The sequence below is a fragment of the Protomyctophum bolini genome, assembly GCF_963924005.1.
Source record: "Protomyctophum bolini genome assembly, chromosome: 12".
In the NCBI taxonomy this organism is placed as follows: domain Eukaryota; kingdom Metazoa; phylum Chordata; class Actinopteri; order Myctophiformes; family Myctophidae; genus Protomyctophum; species Protomyctophum bolini.
Window position 1 is genome coordinate 28,799,446 of NC_137873.1, and position 17,571 is coordinate 28,817,016.

General features: G+C 42.1%; 2 protein-coding genes across 3 annotated transcripts; one reads left to right on the top strand and one right to left on the bottom strand.

The window, feature by feature from the left end:
* Window positions 1-5,710: 5,710 nt before the first annotated feature.
* Window positions 5,711-9,212, top strand: rnf152 (ring finger protein 152). 2 transcript variants are annotated; one of them, XM_080777509.1, is made up of 2 exons: window positions 5,711-5,787; window positions 7,074-9,212. In XM_080777509.1, exon 2 carries the CDS (start codon window positions 7,456-7,458, stop codon window positions 8,659-8,661), a length of 1,206 nt encoding a protein of 401 aa, XP_080633635.1. In that variant the 5' UTR covers window positions 5,711-5,787; window positions 7,074-7,455; the 3' UTR covers window positions 8,662-9,212. The 2 variants fall into 2 exon arrangements, with proteins under 2 accessions (XP_080633635.1, XP_080633636.1); XM_080777510.1 differs by lacking the exon at window positions 5,711-5,787 and adding an exon at window positions 5,810-6,348.
* A 158-nt stretch (window positions 9,213-9,370) lies between these two features.
* gad3 (glutamate decarboxylase 3) lies at window positions 9,371-17,038 on the bottom strand. Its single transcript, XM_080777511.1, has 12 exons — window positions 16,950-17,038; window positions 16,264-16,376; window positions 15,603-15,718; window positions 14,974-15,053; window positions 14,463-14,517; window positions 14,031-14,147; window positions 13,049-13,113; window positions 12,689-12,767; window positions 11,185-11,334; window positions 10,861-10,968; window positions 10,565-10,654; window positions 9,371-9,750 (listed from the first exon to the last, which is right to left on the bottom strand). Exons 1-12 carry the CDS (start codon window positions 16,997-16,999, stop codon window positions 9,577-9,579), a joined length of 1,197 nt encoding a protein of 398 aa, XP_080633637.1. The 5' UTR covers window positions 17,000-17,038; the 3' UTR covers window positions 9,371-9,576.
* Window positions 17,039-17,571: the final 533 nt, after the last annotated feature.

Consider the following 17,571-nt stretch of genomic DNA (forward strand, 5'->3'; position numbering starts at 1 on the left):
TGAAATGTATCTGCAGGGTTTAGATCAGGTCTTGCTTACTGCAGATAAGGATTACATTACTTTTGATTTATAAATGGTGGCCTTTATTGTTTTATTTATTACTGGTAGGGTTATTACTGGTAAACTATGCGTACCCAGTGCCATGCCAAGAGTGACTGATTGGAAGATTTAAGATTAACTAACCAATAGCAGCACAGCTATACCCCCAGTATAGACCACACCCCTCACAATTAGCTACTTAAAATCAGGTGTAGCTTTTCTGCTGTTTGATCAAATTATTTCTGCATCATCTGAACTTTGAGGTCGATTTGGTGTTAAAAGGTAATTTATTTTCAGTTGCATTTGTTGTACTGTACATGCACCAATGGGAATCATAATGGAACAAGTGATGTGCACAGCATTTGTCTGAGGCTTATTTTTTATCTAATGGACAGCTATTGTTTGCCCACAGTCCATTACCAACCATAATTATTTGATTCAAAATGTTTATCATACATTATACCTATCACATTCTTTAAAGGTTATCATTTAGTCCTATGCCCAACATTACTAATATTGCTTCAGAGTTATAAATGCCAAATCCACATTGAATGTTCTTTATGCTGCTAGAGCTCTGAGACTTAAGTTCTAATAAATTCAATGTCCACTCCACATACACGTTGGTTGCACTATACTTTAAATGTACTATATGCATTTTGTCTAAATCTCATACGTCTTCTAGTAGATTTCCAAGGAATATTTGTAAATGCATGGTTTTACACTTTGATGTTTCTCTCACTATACTGCACATGCTGCATACTGTAGTGTACATAGTTACTGAATTCACTGACTGTCACATTTCATAGAAACAAAACACATTCAACTGTGGAGAAGAATGCCCTGATGAAGACCTGTTAGGTCGAAACATGTTGGATGCATAATGTTTGCTATCCTGAGTCATTTGTAATTTGGATCCATTTCTTTTGCACATGCAATGGAAAAGGTGGCAAGTCTGTTGACATAATGGTTAATTTCACAGCTTGTGGCCTACTTAAAGTTGCATGTACTGACGTGTGCTTTGAGGTGTTCTGTCAGTCATTCACTGTGTGGTGAGGAAAGCGGTGATAACAGTTGGGAGCAGGGATCACGTTTGGGTGCTCCTTGTGCTGACATTCTTGTCGAGGTAGCAAATCATCTTTGCGGTTAGCTATACTATAGCAAACTAGCAGCCTTGTTGTTATACCCAATAAAATGGGCAGATTTCTAATAAATTATCCCAGGCTGTAAATTCTGATTCTGTCAGACTATGGTTGAGATAATGGGTGCCAATAATCAGTAGGTGCCAGAGGTTACTATGCATTCAACATATAATACCAGGATAGTTAAGTGAAATGGCTTCGACATCATAATGCAGCTGCAGTCAGTCTGTAGCTCATCTAATTACTGGTATTTCTAACACTTTGAACACTTTTCTTTGTACAGTAGGTCTGATATGGAGATGCCACGGTTTGCGAGCGCACAACCTCAATCTCATCCTGTACCAAATGGAGCAAATGCAAATCCTCAAACCCATAATGCTGTTGGCGCACCACAACATGGACAGCATGGCCCCCGACACAGTGGTCCAGATCCCTACGCGCCCCCGGAGCCCTCGGCTCCATTACCTTCTCATCCTCAAGCCCACCAACCCCGGCCTTACTTTTACATCCCCTCCATGCCTCCACCCCCTCTACTCCAGTACCAGTGGCCCATGCCCTACCCTTGTAACCCTTATTCTGGATTCCCAGGCTCTGGATTCCCAGGCTCTGGATTCCCAGGCTCTGGATTCCCAGGCACAGGATTCCCAGGCATGGGTGAGTGTTATTTCTCCCCCCCCCCCCCCCCCCCATTCTATGACCTATTCAAAAAGCATAAGAAAACGCATCTGATAAACCTGTCATCCCTCTCTTCATTATCAGGCTACGGTATGGTCATGCCCCCATTCCTACCCAACCCCTACATGGAGGCTCCGGGCTACATGTTTCCCCAGTCGCATCATCTCCCACCAGTCGACTACCGCCGCTTTCACCAAACCCAGGTTCCTGGACCATACCACAATCCGTACCAGAACCGACGCTTCCGCCCCCCTTCTTATGTCCCCAAAGAGATGGTGAACTCGGAGGTGCAAACTGAACCGGCATCGTCGGCAACATCAGCCGGAATTGGAGGCCTTTACACTGAAAGAAGCACAGAATCAGGACGTGGCACAGGAACATCCTCCCCAGGCTCCAGCTCAGGAAGGCCGGCCTGCACTGAGGAGCAAAATGACTGCCCCTCTCCTGATCGCAGAGATGACTTCCAGGTTGACGGGCAAGGTTGTGGCAGAAGCACAGGCCTCGCAGGGGAGGTTTTAAAGCCCCGTTTGGCCAAGACTGGACACTCATCCAGTGTCGGTAAACCTTTGGAAATGCAGAAAAGGAATAAAGGGAGTGTTTGCGAGGACATCATTGCCCCAAGTGTTCGTAGGAGCATCGGCAACTGTGATGGGTGGTCGGTGGCGTCCAATGACAGCTTGGTGCCTGTCTGTAGCTCCTCTGACCGAGAGGAGGAGGATGTCGTCGCCAAAGAAAGAAGAGTCCCCTCCACCACCCATTATGAGAGCAGGGAAAGATCTCTGGAACAATTGGTAGACCAGCTGTGTGAGAGTGAGGACCAGATTCCCACACATGACAAAACTGTGTCTGAGCAGGAAACCATGACTGTACATTCAACTGACGGGAGGTGCCATAAGTCGGTAGAAGACGATGATGAACATGGTACTAAGGAGAGGGAGCCCCTTATCCGTCACGAGAGCATGTCTGAGAGTAGAAAAGCAAATGAGTCCCTGTGGTCTGTTAATTCTGCCACGTCTTACAACCCATGCAGAGAGAGGGTGCCACAAAATGGATTTCTAGATCAACTTAATGAATCTCACAAAGTCTTTAATGATCCTGGTTCACTTGAAGACTCCATAGATGTCCTTCCCCGAATATACTCTGAGTCGAAAAAAATGAATCAGTCTGTATGGTCTGTGGAGTCATTGGCCCCCTACTTCCCTACTGACGAGTGGTTGATGCGGAATGGCATGTTTCAGTCTGATAGAGTTGCTGAAGAAGTTGCAGATGAAGGTAAAAATTATCTGTTGACAAATGGCAGCAGCTTAAAAGCCAAGAGAAACAGAAGGCTGAGTCGTCGCTTTTCAATGTCGTCGGTCGAATCTGTCTCGGTGTGTTTGCCCTTGGCTGGCTGGTTCGATCAGTGCAGCCAAAATACGTCCCCCCTGTTATCCCAGCAAAATTTGCCTTTTATTACCCCAGCCCATGAGTTGCGCCCACATAAGATGGCGTCTGAAATTAAACGGTCCGAAACAATAGTTGTGAACCCAACACGAGGCCTGAATATGGAGCCTTCAGAAAGGGAGGATTCTCTGGCATTGCCTGCTGTTGTCCCGAAAGAAATGAATGCATCCATTCCTAGTGCTGAAGGAGAGCAGGATGTCTTTGAAAAAGGGTTTTCTGAACTGAAGCTGTTTGAAAACATTGTTGAACATATTGCTGCTGTTTCAGAAGGCTCCACAATGGGCCACAATAGGGTCCCCCTGACCTCCCAGCAAAATGTTGATATTTTCATTACCCCAGCTGTTGAGCTAGGCTCGCATGAGAGACTAGAAATGGAGTCTGAACAGATTATTGAGAACCCAGCACGAGGCCTGAATATAGAGCCTTCAGAAAGGGAGGATTCCCTGGCTTCACCCGCTGTTGGCCCCAGCAATATAAATGCATCCATTCCCAGTGCTGAAGAGGGAGAGGAGGATGTCTCTGAAAAAGGGTCTTCTGAACCCGAGGCTAATAAAAGCCCAAACCAGGGATCTCTGAATGTTACAGAGCATGTGATGGAAAGTTCATGCTCTCCAGAGCGATTAGAATCCATGTTCCCCAACAATCCAGCAAAGGAGAAAAGCCCATGTGTTGGTCAGCTGAGCCCCAACAATGAAGAAAAGGGACAAGACTTTTGGGAGCATAAGCTAATTAAGCTGGAGGTAATTGCCCAGAAATTGGACGATGTGTCTCCGTCTAAGGCGAACATGCATGACCGTGGGGTACAGACTGGACGCTGTATGGTACCAAAGCTCAAGAAGAATCCTGGTAAATGTCTTACTATACTAATTATTGTTTTACTGAAGGTATGTCACATTTAAGGCAACTAGGAACAAGTTTGCCCAACAGCATGAGATTTATTTGAACCAACACCTCATGAGATGAAGTTCAATGCTTTGAAAATGGAAGACCCATTAGCACTGAACTACAAAGCATTGCCTGTTGAAAATGCACTTTTACCATTTCATTTTTACCTCTGAACTACATTATTAAAAAAAACCTTGCTGTCGCCCACAGACTCGAGGAGGATGCAAAAGACAAAGGTTGAAGAGGACACTTATGAGACTGGACATGGGCACAGAAACCCAAAGAAGCATGGGCCACGCAGAAACTGGTCACAGGGTATGCTGCATAACGTTTTGCAAAAATGTCATCTTAATGCCAAATGTAATAGATTAGCATGTAGAATTCTAGCTTTAATGTATTGGGAATTCTATGTAATATATCTCTTCAATAGATCACAGCAGACGTTATGCAGACTGGAGCAGCCAGGAGGAGCAGCCAGGTTACAATGATCCCTGGAACAGACCTGGGAAACCAAGAGGTCAGTATTGCAGCCCCAGACCAATCCACCCACCAGCCACCACCAACCCTTAGTTTTTCCCCCGCTACACAGATCATATTTTCAAATGCACAAACTGTTCAAAAGTTTGTCAGCATGATTACACTTATATAGCTGACAAAATTAAGGAGCATTTCACCCATGTTTAACCTATTTTGTATTAGTGGTCTGTGGTCCTCCACTAATGCACATCACAAAATGGTGCAAATGTTGATGCAGATTAATGGGGTCACTAGATGGATTCTAATGTCATGTCATGTGCAACATTCTCGGACTGCAGTCTGCAGTAGAGCTCAGATGTATCATGTATAATGACAAAACCACAACATTGCTGTAATTGTAGTAGGTAGGAGAGCAATAGCTAGGTTGCCTGCTAGGTGTTGCGAAACCGTCAGCAGATTAAACTTATCATAAATCCACTTGCTTGTACTTTGAAACAAGGGCTGTTGCTGCCTATATGACTCGAGTCGTAAGTATAGACTACAGCTATACAGTAAGCCTAACTTATTAGTGACTTTACTTACATTTATGGAGGTCAAATATTTGCACTGTGAAGTGTGGACATGCCATTTTCAAGTCTGTTTTGACAAATTCTAATCAATCGTTCTCATTACAGGTGGCAATAATGGACTGAAACAAAGATGACTGACCGCAGTGACACTGACTTGACATGATATCAGTGCACCTTTTTATACATTTTAATCCTAAAACAAAAAAAATATTCTAATTGTATGCATTTTAACCCTAAAATGTAATTGTCTAATTGTTTTCAATAAATTGTGTAATAAACTATTTTGTACTTCTGTAAACTGTCACATGAAGCTTTTACAATTTTACTTTTTGTTTATCAACATATTATGGTCGACAGAAGCTTATAATGTAGGCTAAGTATATTTACCGTACGTACCTTGGAATGGAAACGCCCCCACTGAAGCACACTGGTCTGAACAGCCTTATTTAAGGTGCGGCAAACTCACTCACTAGTCACTACTAGCCTACAGTCAAAACAACCGGATTGTTTTTGTTTTTACAAGGCTCATCTTGTCGCTTTGCATGGTATTAAAAGAGAAGGTAAGTTTGCGATATTGCTAGGCTACTTTTGAAACCTACGTGAGTCGGAGGTTATTGGGCTACTGCAGGACCGGCTGCATTTGATTTACAGATTACTTAACTTGAACTTGCAAAGTTGTACAGTGTTTGTCAACATTGTTTTAATGGGTGGGAGTCTGGGACTTCGTTTCGTTAATGTTTACCTTGATTTTGATAGGACATAGCCTACTTGCAATGTTGCCTCAGCCCTCAAGAGATTTATCTGCTTTTGTTTTGTTATAAATTAAGAATAAGATAATTCATCATTCTCAAAAGATTACGAGTTGACGTGGGTACAGGAACTTACTATATTGCCATTGGAGTCTCTTCATTTCAGAATTAAATATGCTCAGTGGAGCATTTTGTTAGTAGCCTAGTGTGTAAAGAAATTGAATGTAGGCCTACCGGTAGTTTAATTTCCTGGGTTCACATAACATTCACTTAATGAAGTTAAATGTGGAGCTCATCATGTGAGGCTTAATTAAACAGCAGTACAGTTTATCCATTTTCACAAGGTGTTATGGCTCTTGACCAACTGGTTTGGTAAGTGCAAAGAAGTCTTATTGACATTGCACATAATGTCTCTGTGGACTTATCATAACCTTACATAGTAATTACTAATTAGCATATTTGTGTACAATTTACATTTTAGACATTTAGCAGACGAGCGACTTACATTAAGCAAGAACAAAAAGCATGACAGGTTTCCATTTGTATAAATGAAAAGTAATCATGTATTTGTACAATTTTAATTTACAAATTGCATATTTGTGTTTTTGTGCAAGAAAAGGATCTTGTTCAATTAAAACTGATCCCTAGAATATAAGATACCATGACACACACACACACACACACACACACACTTCTCTAATGCTGTGATCACTCAATTGGACTATTACATACTTACTAGGTATAATGTAGTTGTTAATCTTAGTAATCAGTTACTCAGTAACTCAACCAAAACCAGATGATAAACTCTTAACAAATTGTCATCAGCCATGATTTTCAGCATACAAAATAGTTTCTTGATGGTGCTTTTTTGATCAAACATCTGTGTGTAGTGTACTTTGCATGGATATCCTGTTGACACAAAAATACAATTAATTTTATATGCCTGTTCTTTGTCATATAGTGGGGAATGTTACCTTTTGACAGTGTGTTGGAAAGTACACTTATCTCATCCACACTGTTTACAGGAGAATAAACATGGGATTATAGGCTACACCACTGCACTGAATAATGGATATATCTTCTCTTGACTTTTGCAGAGCACAGTGGAGCCAGACAAACGTTTTACATGACATCAATTTGAAATGCTGTTTCTCTTCTCTGCTGCATTTTGAATCAGGAAACCATGAGACAAAAGGAGATAGAGATGGAATCTGGTCACACCTGGTGGAGAGCCTGACTTACTGTTCTGACAGTTGTTGTTTGAGACAGATGACACAACTTTATTTGATCCTGAATTTATCCTCGTTGGGAAATTGTCTCTATGCTGGCACAGAGCCATGCATTGAATAGCATTGTCACCTCATCAAGGACCTTTCAGGCCACTTCCCAGTTCTAAGTGCATTTGCTACACTAACTGTGCCTGCCCCCACACCCACACACTCCCAGAGCAATAATATCAGAAGGACAAAGTAATTGACCATGGAAGGTGGCCCCTGTAAATGGGAGTGTCAGATATGTCTGAATGAATACAGTCAGCATCGGCGGGCCAAGCGGCTGGCCTGTCGGCACACCTGCTGCTCGGCCTGCTTGAGCCGCATGGTCACCGTCACACACGCCGAGGTGAGGGTAGACCAGAGAGGCGCCGCTCTAACGAATGGACTCAGTCACACGGAGAACGCTCCCCACGCGCAGATTATTCACCGCTATTCAGAGAGCATGGAGGCCAGCGGGAATGACGGAGCGGAGAACAGATGGCATGAGATGATGCGACGGAACGAGTCTGAGAGCAGCACCCAGCCCACAGATGGTCCAGTCAGAAACAGATCTGCGGAGGTGGCTGTGGACAGTGTGGGGACAGCGCAGACAACCAACATGACGAGGCCGGAGTTTCAGACTTCAATCGGCAATGACCAAATGTTGATTGATCAAGGTGTGACGAACTTCAATGGCACTGACCTAACGGCGGATCAAACCGGGGAAAGGCCGGGTTTGAGCGAGATATGGCTACAACGTCCAACCGGAAATCAAACCACTCGGCTAGTCATCGTCTGCCCCTGGTGTCGTGGTGTCACAGTGCTTTCGGACGGTCCAACCGTCGACCGTCTCCCTGACGATGAGTACATAATGGGTGCAGTTCCCATGACATCGTCCCTGGCACACCTGTTGGCACCAGAGTTCACCACTGTCTTTATGTTACTGTTACCCAGCACCAACTCCTCCCTCTCGGTGGGCAGTGACAGAGACCAAGTTTCAAACGCCGGTACAATCATGGCCGGCTTAAACCAGCTTCCTCCAGGTCCTATGAGAGACGCTGCCATGGGAACAATGCATTTCCACCGAGGCAGAGTCCTGGAGGGAGGGAGCGTCGAGCCCGGCCGAGCTGTGCCGTTTCTTCCAGGCGGATACAGATTGAGGTCCCTGCCAGGAGAAGGACACTCCACGATGTGGCGTGCGAGCAGAGATGGAAGGTGGACAGAGAGAGAGATGGAAGTCCAGAGAGAGCGACTGAGGGAGGACGAGGAAGGACAGAATGAAAGGACTGAAGAAGAGACAAAGTCTCGTAATATCTGGACCAGCATGTGCGCTGTAATTACTTTGGGCCTGGGTGTGTTCATGCTGATTTACATTGTCCTGCATACCGTGACCTGTTCACCCAAGCCATTCACCATGATAATTTGCAGATAAGTTATGATGGTGGTGCCTCCCTCTCTGGTGCAGTTTACCTCTTACCACATCCCCTCTCCCCTTTACTGTTTACACCTATAGGTAAATGTGCAATATCCTGTAAAGTCTTTAAACTCAGTGCAGTATTCAATGTTTGAGGAAAGCTATCATAGAGGAGAGGGGGAGATTGACAGTTCAAAGTTCGGTTGTCAAAGTTATCCTTAATAATTGCTACTGTACACGTTATACAGTAGAGTCCTCTGTCATTATGTTAACTGCGTTCCTCTACAATAGTAGTCAGAGTGACTGTTATGGAATTACCCTTCTGCAAGCATGTGCCATCTGAGAACAAAAATGACAACAAGGCAGTGTCACATAATGGGCTGCTAGGCAAGATAGGAATAGACAGCAAACATGTTCTAACAACAAGTTTTATTTATTTATTAGGGCCTACATTATCTTGATAAAGGAGAGCACATGGCATCAGAAATCCAACTTTATTTATACAGCACATTTAAAACAACAAAATGCATTGTCAATATGCTTACACAGCTTAAAAGTGATTCAGTATAGTTATAAGATTATGTACCGATACTGGGATGTGGGGCAACATTTTGATACATTTAAGTTAAGATGTCTGTCATTAACCTCAAATGGAATAGTGGTATGATAAGATATGGCCTACTGGTCCTAATTTCTTTAATATTAAAGAACATATGCCTACTGTATATACAGTAGGCATATGGCAGGGTATTTTATTCAATTTACAGTAGAATATCCATGAAGTTATGTTGGTGGTATATGTTACTGTGCATATATACTCTGGTATTGTGAAACCCATCTGCACTACTTTAAATCCACCATTAGATTATAGTGTTGCACCATAGCAGGAAATGAGTAAAAAGCAGCAGTGAGTGAAAGTCTAGAATACAGAGGTCAGAACTGGTGGCCTAAGCGTACGATTTCATCCAAAAGGAAGTGGATGTCTTCAGGCTGAGTAGCTGGGTTGGAGAACACACACCTGAAGAAATTGACTGTGGATCCAAACGGCTGGTATCCAATCATAACCGTCCCCTGCTCCATCATCATGGCTTTGATGTGAGGAGCCACCTGAGGACATGTGTAATGTTAACCCATTCTGACCTGAGATCAGATTCTAAAAATGTCTTCTACATCCTGACAGTTTTCATTCTGACCTGAGATCAGATTCTAAAAATGTCTTCTATGTCAGTCGCTCTTCGATTTTTCAAAAATAGCAGACCTACTTGTACTTGTAGATCTGCTATTTTTCAATAGCTAAAGCATAACATAATGCTAACATCAAAATGGGTTCCCGTCCAAAATGGGTTCAGCCCTGTGGCTGCATTACTCTATGCCCCAATTAATCAACAGTGGGTGCAAGGCCAAAAAACGTTTCATTTTTAAAAGATAGAACCCACACACCGGCTTCAAGGCAAAGGATGCCTTTATTGAACGAGTCTACAACGTTTCAATCCTCGCAGATATTCTTCAGGTCATTGCCAATCAGGTAATGGCCAACTTAATAGATTGGCATGAGGATATATTCAGCATGTTATACTTATTTAATTTTTTTAATCGAAAAAGAGGATTGCATCCTGTGCCAGAAAAATTGATTTAAATAAATTAATTCTAATTTGTACTGGGTGTGTAACAATTAGTGTGTTAACACAGGTATACCTCATTTAGTGTTACTTTACATCAAAGTGGAAACACTTAAAGGCCATTTACATCAACAAGAGTTTAGACATTGCTTTCTGAGAGCTCACATGTTCTGTGACGCTTGTGTGATTTTAGTACGGCAGGTCACATGTGTTATACTGTATAACAAACTTTGTTCAAATTGAAAAATGTATCTATATGACATCACGCATTGATAAAGTACAGTAGTGAGCGCTGTACTGACCTTGTGTAGCCTTCTGCTCCTGTCAGGGCCAGGTGGAAGCTTCTTCAGACTGGGTGGAATGTACCAAAAACACACATTACTGTGCTCTGGCTGGAACATGAACAACAGGAGAGGATTAGTGGGAGAGGTAGAAGAACAAGGGATGGGTCGAGAGAGGGAGACATCCATTGCAGCATGTGATTGGCTGAGAGGCATTTTAAAATGTGGAAAACACTTAATAAAAGTTATTTTTTAAGATGGGATTTCTTACAGCCTATTATGTGCTTGGTTTGGTAACGTACTGTACGAAGTCTTACTTTGCTTTTGAACACCAGTTCAAAGTCGTCCCTCCTTTGGAGTTGATCATAAAGATACTCAGCATTCTCCAGACACTTGTTGACCTGGGATCCAAAACCCTCAGTGCCCTGGCAGAGACGAGGACAGAGTTAGAGAGAGAGGGAAACCAAAATGCCTGATTTATACATTAAAATCTGCAAGAGTTGACCTCAACTCTTGCAGATCTTCAAGCACAATGTACAACTAAGCCCAAATGCTGTAAAAGACACAGAGACAAGAATGAAGAGCAATAGTGTATATGAAAGGAGTACATGTTATAGCTAATAGAGATAGTACTTTATCACCTTTGCTTTCCACATGAGCCAGAGTTTGAAGGCATCTACGTGTCGGCCACACTGGATGGTTTTATCCCCAGTGTCGTAGGAGACGTCATAGTGTTTGTCTGTCTGAAAAAGGTAATCAGCTCCAATCTGGTTACACTCCTGTAGCAGTCCCTAGAGGCGGCAGACAGGGATAGGGTCTATACATTTCACACAAAAAGGGTGAATTGCACATAATATCAACAACATAACAAAATTGTAAACGTATGTACATCATTTTGTTTATTCACTCTGCATCTCAGAGGTGGGCTGTGGACAGTTCAGAAAACTGTCTACCAATGTCATCATCAGTGGGGCAGCGCTAAACCTCAGTCTTTGACTTCCTTGAAAGTTAGCATGCTCTGCTGAACAGGTCAAAAAGGTTGCTGTCACCATTAACAGAGCCCTCCAGATCATAGCTGGTTGCCTGAAGCCCAGCCCTGTGTTTCACCTACCAGCCCTAGTGAGAATCGCCTTAGCATCGCAAGCCCAGAAACATTCCTGACACGTCCTGCATGACACTACAACGACAAGCAGACTAAAGTGGCCTACCGCCATACCTACAGTAATGCGGCACAAGAGATGCACTGTTCTATCCCTGAGGACCTGTCTATTAAGTTAACGCATTGGATGGTGGCAGCTTGGGAGTTGGAAGCAGTAGTGGGAAACAGCCAGACCCACGTGAATCCATCGCTACATCTAGGACCCGGGGGATGGCATCAAAGATGAAGATCTACCATGCCAGCAAGCAATGGCCCCTGATGAACCCAACCCACTGGGGTCGGAAACTTCAAAGAAGAAGTGGGGCTTGGCAAATGGCACAGCATGCGAGTGTGGCGAGCTTGAGCAGCCTGCCGAACATAATTACCACCTGCCTCCTATACAGACCATGCACTCTCAGAAGCCAGCCTCTTCAACATAGGGCCAGAGACGAGGGTATGGCTGGGGTCCAATCTGACGATACACAAAAGATGTGGAGGAATGCTGAAAAGCCATTGTTCTTGTATCAATTAAAACAGTTTTAAGTCTTGTTTGAAATTACCACTGAAGATGACATTAGTATGCACATTTTCGAGAACACAGTCAACCTCTGAGACCCAGAGCATGTAGACAGAACAGAAATGTAATGTCCCACTCCCATAGTGAGCATTGAGCCATATATGGAGATGATTTTGAAAAGTTTCTTTATGTGCAGTAGGCTTTCAAGGACAAAAAATCTAAGAATTAAACCAAATATCTAATGGCCTATATGGTCGTACTCTAAATCTCTTTTTGATATTCAGTTGCTGAAAATCGCACCTAACAACACAATAGTTATCTAAAAGAACGCTTTATTTGTTGCCCTGATATAGGATTCTAGCCCAAATTAATTATATATATTTTTTTAAATATGGATCCATTGTTTAGCAAAGCATAGCTGCCTGGAACTCTACACATACATAAATAGTAAACATAGCTAAATAAAATAATTGACGTAATTATTTCTCACTCTCTTCTTGACCAGAATGACGGAACATTGCAGGGGGACACCCATCATTTTGTGGGGGTTCCATGTTACAGACCAGGCGCTGTGGAGAAGCATGACAAAAACAATAGAAATTGTTAAAGTATAGGATTTCAATGGATATGGTTTAATGTGTCTCTGGTTTGGATCATTTTAAGCAGACAAATCGTATAGCGGTGATAAAAAACTGCAAATGCAGTCAACTCATATGAAACATCATTGGCAATGTTTAGTCTCTGAACGTGTTCTTGCAAGCATACACCTTAAAGGTTAGGAAGGAACGGATCAGCCAGCTCACTGTGAACTATCTGTATTTTAGGTGAAAGGTGACGCAGGTGTAATTACCGTTCAATGCCCTCAAGTTTGACCTGGTGTCTCTTTGACATCAGCAAGCCCCCGCCCCAAGCTGCCTAGAGGGACAGAGAAGAGAAAGATGAGAATGATTTGACTTTCTGTACTGATTTTCTTTTCTTTATTTCCCCAGTACAATCCTTAGTGGATGTGTAGCCTAGTTCAGTGTGTGTACCGTCTACTCTATCAGAATCAAATATTATTGTCACGTCACTACAGGTGTAGGTGATTATTTATTTTTTTGCACACTTTTTATTGTGAGAACAGAGCAGGATAGAGATAGAGTAAGAGCAGGAGAAAAACACAGGCTAGAAACAGGTCAAATACTCAAAAAGATATACATACAAATAGCATATGTACATGATGTTTAGAACAACAGCATCATATGCAATTGTGTGTGTGTACATAAACGTGATGCCATGAGGAAATATTTTTGTTTTTAAATAGCAGGTGCATTGCTCTGCTTGAGTTGAAGCAGGTTGTGGTTTTCTGTTAGAAGATCCACTAGGTGGTGCTCTTGTCCAGCCGTTAACACATTTCAAGAATTGAAAAGACTGTCAATCAGACTTATGCTTATGACTTAGATGTACAGTATGCTCTTCTCTATATCATACAGAGAGACTGAGGTAACACAACATCAAATTGCTGTGTGAACATTTAATCCTGCAAAGAAACGTTTCACATATTGTGCTGCGCTGCATTATTTATTTTTAGATGTTGCTTTATTTGGGTAGGGCAGTAGAGACTGGAAAGGGCATGCAACACATCTGGATCGAAGCAGATGCATGCACCATAATTATATTTGCATGTGAAATTAATTAGCCAATGCATGCTTGCAATGTTAGCTTTGGTCTAATCTATACAAGACAGCAATGTCTATTTGTGCAATGTCCAATGTGTAAAATGTGTGTGTGTGTGTGTGTGTGTGTGCGTGCGTGCATGCGTGTGTGTGACGTTGTGTGCTGAACGTCTGTACATCAACATGCAGCCACAGTGAATGCTGTTGGCAGATATCTGCGATGGCGTGGAGAGGATCGAAGGCTCCATACACAGTGGTACCCGCTGTGGCGTTGACATAGAATGGATCCCAACCCTGGAGCCAGAGGGGAGTTTTTATACACACATTTATTATTCATTCAGCTTACAGAAGTGCACAGTAATGCCTGACTTATGCTCTGTCAGCATTACGCTCCGAACATATACTGCATAGATACAATTATGTATCAATTGAAGGTGCTCTTTGGCTCAAAAAGGTGGAAACATCTTGACATTATGAACTTGGCTGACATTAATACGTTTATGTGGACTTTTTGAAGAGTGGGACAGTAAGACACTTCTTTTTGTTTCTTCTTGGTTGATGGCAGCTGTGTATGCAACAGAAAATGAAAAGTCTCTATCCTCTACCTACCTTATCTTTAGCTGTCAGTATGGAAGCCTCTAGCGCAGCAGGAATCATCTTCCCTCTTAACAACACATACATGACAACAGTTTATCACAACTTTAGGAAATCTTACCTGGATGACCTTTTTCTTATCTGTTGTCATTATTAGCTGTTTTTGTTTTTCTTATGAAAATCAATAAATGTCTATCCTACCCTATATGACTGTACATTGAAGATCATCTACACGGCTAGTTTGTTATGGGAATTTCTACAGGGGAAAAAGGATGGTTCATTCTGTCTACCCCACAATTCCATAGACATGGAAAGTACACAGGTCACACACACACACACACACACACACACACACACACACACACACACACACACACACACACACACACACACACACACACACACACACACACACACACACACACACACACACACACACACACACACACACACACTCCCATTACAGTTTCCTCCAACAGGTGTGCAAACATTTCTTTTGTTCAATATTGCTCTCAGTCTCACTAACCTTTCATCACATGTCACCACCACCACATTCTCACTGCCAAGCCCCAGGGCTGCGGCTGCTTTCTTCACAGAGTAGTGGCTCTATACAGAATAGAAAGTAGGAATGATCATCGTCATTTGTTCCACTAGCCCTGTGGGGCAAATAATATCAATACTATTCTTGGAACAAACAATAGGCACTTTGCTTTGATCTTAAACGTTCAAAAGACTTGGTTGAGTTCAAAGGAAAATGGTGGAATTAGGCTACCTTCCCACTCCACATGAGTTAACCAATTCCACTTTAAACCTACCATCCCTCTTTTGGCCATATCATGACATGTTTTTCCAAAAATGTCCACATTTTCAAAAATAGCAGACCTACAAGCTCACAATGCGTCACATCACAAATTATGTGAGGCACTTTGACCTTGTAGATAAAATATGTTCACTAGTCATTGTATGCAAAGTACAATATCATATACTGTACTTTGGCACAGTATATTATACTGTGTATGTCTTCTTAGCAGTATTATGGCTCTTGCTACTACGAGAAAAGAGTCAACTCAACACTTACAATGTAAACGTGAGGCAAGCTAAGCATACCTAAAAATAAATGAAACACAATACTTGTTACCACGTGTGTTATATTACATGTTCTGAGGTGAAAAGAGCCAGCCGAGGCAGTGCCCTCATCCCACTGGTCTTCACCTCTGGGTAGAAATGGTACCTGGCTACCAGGATGCTGTACAGGTTGGATATTGTTCCTCCTTTGGGAAAATATAGATATGGTTTTACAGTTATATTGTTGAAATCATTATTTTGTTAGTACTGATACCTGACATTGAATTTAGATCAGTAATAGCCAATAAAAAAAGTAAAACAGTACATAGACATTCAAAGCCTGTTATTATTACTACAGGTATTAATAATTAATCGCTATGAAAGATTAGATTTTATGAATATAATTTACAATTCATGTGCAGGATTCAAAGGTAACCTTTACCAAGTAAACAACTTATTTGCAGATATTTAATGTAGAGTAGTAGAGTAGAGTATCTTCAGTAAGACATTTTTTAAGGTGTATCGTCATTCATCACATTTCCCCATTTGGGGTAGTTGTTGCTATGTAAAGTATTATATACGTAACAAAATGTCATTTTTTAATAAATATTTGAAGGTTTTCAGAAAACCTAAGTCAGGATTTAGAATTGGCCTTAAGAATAATACATCATTCATTCATTAACCTCTTCTCGTCATCCATTCATCCCATAATTAATTCCTCCACTCATCCGTCCATCTGTCCATGTTTTACCTGGGCAGAAGATACCATCTCCCTCATCCTCAGCCCATCCCACAATGCTTTGCATCTTCTTCAGTAGAACTTCCTCCATGAGGATGAAGACTGGAGAGACTTCATATGTAAACCTGGTAGAATAGCTTTCATTAGCTCCAATATAGATTTATTTACCAGCGTGTTTCAACCCTTTTCATATCAATTATTTATTCTGAGTTTGAGCCACAGACCACCATGAGATTTAGCCTCTCAGACCCAAAACTAAAGAATATGTTGGGTACCATTAGGAGACATAACAGGCAAACGATAAAAATATCAATTCTTCTTCATTCTCTAATTGTGTAGACTTCTTGTAAATTGAGTAATGCAGATGTTTAACAATAATTTAACTCTTGAGAGCGTGAAATGAAACCAAATGGACCTGTGAGGGTCAATTTGGTTTCATTTTACACTCTCAAGAGTTAAAGATCCATAAGGGTCCATGTACAGTATTTGGTTACCGGTATACTCTATCATTTAGCTGGGGACCACCTGGAACCCCCTCAAGGGCCACTGGTGGTCCCTGGACCACTGGTTGAAAACCACTGATCTATACTCCATTTCTTCACAGGCATCAATATAGTTTAATCTTGTGTCTCTTATCTGTAGCTCATATCACTAACGTCTGTATTTCAACAGGAAGAGATCCTGTGTCTTTATCTTACATGTTAGTGTTGGCAGTAGAGGTCAGCCACTCGCCGGCTAAGCCAATCATATCCAGACCTGATGACAGCTGGTTGAAGAAGCGGGGATGTCCTGTAGAAATGGTCAAAAGGTCAAAGGTCAGAAATCTGCCCTCTATCATGGGAGGTTCACCTATGTTCCGAAACTTTCGAGTGAAAATGAATAAATCCCATTGCCTTACCATTACTGCTTCAGTTTGTGTTCACTAATGGATAACAACACAAGCTTGGACACAAACACAAACACCTGGAAATTTGCTATGCACACACCTGTTTTGACACCGTACTTGAGTGTGTCCCTACAGTCGACCAGTATCTGCTCCAGGGCCTCTGGCTGGTCAGGCAGGTCCAGGCTGAAGCCCTCCAGACCTTCTTTCAATTGGTGGGGTTGATGAAAGTCCAGCACCTCGACACACAGGGAAGCTTCAAAGTAAGACAGTCAATAAGTGCTATCAAGATCCCTCGGGCCATTTCTCATTTGGAAAGGATACATCCCATCAACTCGCAGAGGTGATAGAAAACATCCTTATTTTATTATGCATTTTAATGGCAACTCATTCAATTATCAATTATCTAAAATGTGAATTAACAATGTCCGATTTTC